This window comes from Sphaeroforma arctica, assembly GCF_001186125.1.
Source record: "Sphaeroforma arctica JP610 unplaced genomic scaffold supercont1.780, whole genome shotgun sequence".
Lineage (NCBI taxonomy): Eukaryota > Ichthyosporea > Ichthyophonida > Sphaeroforma > Sphaeroforma arctica.
In genome coordinates, this window is record NW_014039778.1 from 4,492 (window position 1) to 9,491 (window position 5,000).

Genomic DNA, 5,000 nt, shown 5'->3' on the forward strand with positions numbered 1-5,000 from the left:
TAAATATATAAATATATTTTAATATATATATGTATGTATGTGTGTGAGTGTGTGTATGTATGTATATATATATAAATATATATGTATACCTGTTTCGGCTTAGCCAGGTTCTTCTTTTGCGTGGTGAATGGTTGAGCATATACGTTGTTGCTTGCACTCGGGGCCACAGGACTGGCCATACTGGGTGACTCGGAATACATGGGAGGGAACTGCGCTGTGGTGCTAGCGGGAGGGTTCTTTGACCCGCCACTGGCCCAGATACCTCTATTAGGCGTGACTGTGCGCGTCGTTGTGGTCACTGTATAGAACATTGAAGGATAGAGAACAAGGGTTTAAGTACACATATATATCCACAGGTACACATATATATCCTCTACTAGTTGTGGGTGATATACCCATCGAATCAAGTGTGTGGGTGACAGAATTTACAAATAATACACACACATGAGTGTCATTTACGCCGGAGTGGTAGCGGGAGCATTCGTTGAACCAGCACTGAACTAGATAGCTCTAGTAAGTGTGACTGTGCAATTTAGGGTGGTCATTGTACGTAACATGCAGGGGATAAGCAACAGAGATATGATAATGAGACGCACACACACACACACACATATATATATATATATATATATCACAAGCGATATATACATGTAAATACATTATCCGAGCTTGCTGATGGCATACGTGGTGGAGGGTTGAAGGTGCTGTTTGCATATGCCGCGGGATTGACATTGCGTCCACTACTGAGTGGTGGATCGTTGGCACTGACCAGACCGCTCCGAGAGGGGCCGTTCCCATTCGCCCACATTCCTGTGTGCATAGCATAACGCATAAGAAAGAGATAGGTATTTGAGAATGCGTATGTACAAAACAAATCCGAAGGAGATACACAGGTACGAAACACATCCGAAAATAAATAGATATTTGAGTGTATGTGTGTACAAAGCAACTACTAATTCGATACATACGGTACAAAACACAGAACAAATATACACATAATTGAGTGTGCGTGTATACAAACTAAATACGAATTAGATACATATGGTACAAAACACAAAAGAGATATATATACATATTTGGGTGTACGTGGGTACCAACCAAATACGACTTAGATACATATGGTACAAAACACTTAACAAATATGTATATATTTGACTGTACGTGTGTACAAACCAAATCCGAATTAGATTTATATGGTACAAAACACATATGGAATTCATACATATTTGGGTGTGCGTATGCACAAACCAAATACGAATTAAATACATATGGTACAAACACATATGGAATTCATATATATTTGGGTGTGCGTATATGCAAACCAAATACGAATTAGATGCATGTGGTACAAAACACATATGGAATTCATACATATTTGGGTGTGCGTATATGCAAACCAAATACGAATTAAATGCATTTGGTACAAAACACATATGGAATTCATACATATTTGGGTGTGCGCATATGCAAACCAAATACGAATTAAATGCATTTGGTACAAAACACTAATAATAAAATTCATACATATTTGGGTGTGAGTATGTGCAAACCAAATACGAATTAGATACATACGGAGCATGTACGAAACGCACAAACAGACTATCGATGACGTATGCGCATATACAAAAGGCATAAAAGAGACTATAGATTGCGTGTTTGTGCGCACAGACACCGTCAGTAATATTAGTGCTACCTACTACACTATACGTTACCTCGATTAGTTTTGGGAACGACACTAGTTGATGGTACGGGAGGAGGGAAGTTCTCCATTTGTTTCTGCTTTGACTTGTAGTCATTGTGGTAGGCTAATAGTTCTTTCTGTGTAAAAATATGTGTAAACATAAATGTGAATGTGGACGTGTTTGCTATAACTATAACTATAACTATATCTTTATATATATATATATATATATACATGTGTGTGTGTGTGTGCGCGAGTATGTACGTGTGTGTTTATATACATATATATGATATATATAAATATATATATGTATCTATATATACATACAAACAAACAAACAAACAGACATACATACATACATACATAATATATATATATATGCGTGTGTGTGTGCGTGCGCGCGCGTGTGCATATGTGTGTGTAAATATATATATATATATATATATATACTACATATACATGTATATATATATGCATGTACATATATGTATACATATATATATATATATAAAAGTACACCTATATACACCTATACATATGCATATACCTATACGTATTGATATACATATACGTATACGTATTGATATACAAAAACGTATACGTATATATATATATATACATATATGTATGATGTAAAAATACATCTACGTAAACTCGATTGTATAATATTATAGCTATAGACACTTACATACTCGATTATGTACGATACCAATAGGTATATCTATGTACACTCAATCGATCAAACACATACTCCATACGCATGTACAGGACATGACATTTACCTGCTTATTCAATTCAGGCAGTAGCGAAACCAGCTCAGAGAACAGACTGGCCGCTCTGGGGCCCAAAAGCTTGTTGAACTGCAAGTAATATTCACCCGAAGTCAATGCATTTGCTGCGGGACAGAAAAGGTCCCAAATGGCGTGAGAAGGTGGGACCCAGTTGAGCTACAAAGGACACTACGGAGAAGGGCTACAGCCTACTGCAAGTCGATCGACTCATGATACAGCACTAAACTATAAATATAACTACTGAGATGTTAATGCATCTGCTGCGGGACATAATAGGCCCCAAATGGCGTGAGAAGGTGGGACCCAGTGGAACTACAAAGGACACTATGGAGAAGGGCTACAGCCTACTACAAGTCCATCGACTCATGATACAGCACTAAACTATAAATAAAACTACTGAGATACAGCCTACTACAAGTCCATCGACTCATGATACAGCACTAAACTATAAATAAAACTACTGAGATGTCAACGCAATGATACAGCATTGAACTATAAATAGAACTACTGAGATATCAATGCATTTGCTGCGGGACAGAACAGACTCCATGTAGTGTGAGAATGTGGGACCTTCCTGTGCAATAAATAAAACCTCGGATAAGAGATTCAACAGGGACGATAACCAGTCCAGGAGCTAAATGGTATTTGATTGTACATAGTACGTCTGGTATTGTACTCAATGGCGATCGACTGATCATACGGTGTTGTATTATGAAAAAGTACTGTATACTGAGATGTTACAGCGCCCATCGTAAAACAGCATACACACATCAGGGCATGAGTGAATAAGCATAAACGATGAAGAAGTGCGAATGTCTTCAATATACACATAAAATATAAAAAGATAGGATAAGACAAACACACACACACACACATATCTATATATATATATCTTACTTCTGTATGTCTTGCTAATGGGCTTAAACACTTTGAACAAGATAACATATAACTAAACCCTACTTACTTCTATATGCCATGCTAATGCGCTTAAACACTTTAGACAAGATAACATATAACTAAACCCTACTTACTTCTGTATGCCTTGCTAATGGTCTTGAACTCTTGGAACTTGACTGGGTCGTAGCTCAGCGCTTCCTTTATGTCCTGGATGAGAACGGAGTTTCGTTCGGCTGCGTTTTGGGGAATGGGCGCCATTTCAGTTTGCGACACCGCCCCTGTGGTTCAAATGGAGTTGTGTTGTCGTTAGGAAATCAATGCAAGATAGCTGATAGGACATGAAATGTGGCGCAGAAGAAGTTGTGTTGTCAGTAGGAAATCAATGCAAGATAGCTGATAGGATTTGAAATGTGGCTCGGAAGAAGTTGTGTTGTCAGTGGGAAATCAATGCAAGATAACTGATAGGATATGAAATGTGGCTCAGAAGAAGTTGTGTTGTCGTAAGGAAATCAATGCAAGATAGCTGGTAGGATATGAAATGTGGCTCAGAAGAAGTTGTGTTGTCGTTAGGAAATCAATGCAAGATAGCTGATAGGATATGAAATGTGGCTCAGAAGAAGTTGTGTTGACAGTGGGAAATCAATACAAGATAACTGATAGGATATGAAATTGGCTCAGAAGAAGTTGTGTTGTCATTAAGTAATCAATGCAAGATAACTGATAAAATAGGAAATGAGGTAGATAGGCGATGGTTTGCTTAGAGCTGAGGACGTCTAACGGGAATAGTACGCAAGCACAGGGTCACACAGAACGCAATGAAATACAAGTATACTAGCATACACATATGAAAATGCATATGCAGTATACGTATACGAGCTCACCCACGCACACACACCCCTCTGAACCCCATCTACATGCAAACAATATACATCACTACAGACCACACGCACACACCCTTGATGACAGAACTGCTAGGGCCAGCAATACTCACAACGGCCTCAGACCACTTGGACTCCTTGGGACAAGCGTTGCTTAGCATACCCTATCCGCATGCACATATTCAACCACACGTACACACATACACAGACACAGACACACATACACAGACACAGACACACTCATACACGTACACCGACACAGACACACAGACACACATACATACATAATAAATACACAGACAGACACACATACACAGACAGACAGACAGACACAGACACACAGACAGACACACACCTCTCTCAAACCCAACCACGTGTACACCTTATACATCCATACATACCACAGGCACACCTCATTCCTCTACACCGTCCACACACGCTTACCCTTCTTGGCAGGGCTCTTGGGGCGGTCATTGCTTGTGGGCCCCTCAGGCCTCTTGAACTCCTTGGACAAGTGCCGTTTACCACTCTCATTGCTCGCATTGGCTTGCGACGCGATTTCCGAATGATTCAAGGTGGTACCAAAACCGGTCGGTGCCTTCCTCCTTCCGCTTTTTGATTCGTTGCTATTATTAGAACTATTATTATTGGTGGCTGTACCATTATTGTTTTTGTTGTTGTTGTTTGATGACGTCGTCGTTGACGAGAATTCGCCCTGGATACTCGCAAAGTTGGCGTCGGTATTGGGCTTTG

The 5,000-nt window shown here is 39.5% G+C and overlaps 1 protein-coding gene across 1 annotated transcript in view; it reads right to left on the minus strand.

Annotated features, from left to right (window-relative positions):
* Window positions 1-89: 89 nt before the first annotated feature.
* Window positions 90-5,000, minus strand: part of SARC_08548 (hypothetical protein) — a gene marked incomplete at its 3' end in the record, with an annotated part of 11,444 nt that continues 6,533 nt past the window's right edge. The window contains exons 8-13 of the mRNA XM_014297470.1: window positions 4,692-5,000; window positions 3,504-3,647; window positions 2,464-2,576; window positions 1,713-1,818; window positions 685-810; window positions 90-298 (exon numbers count right to left, since the gene is read on the minus strand). The exon at window positions 4,692-5,000 is cut by the window's right edge and continues 9 nt beyond it. Coding sequence (XP_014152945.1) covers window positions 90-298; window positions 685-810; window positions 1,713-1,818; window positions 2,464-2,576; window positions 3,504-3,647; window positions 4,692-5,000 — 1,007 coding nt within the window. The remainder of the gene's footprint in view (window positions 299-684; window positions 811-1,712; window positions 1,819-2,463; window positions 2,577-3,503; window positions 3,648-4,691) is intronic.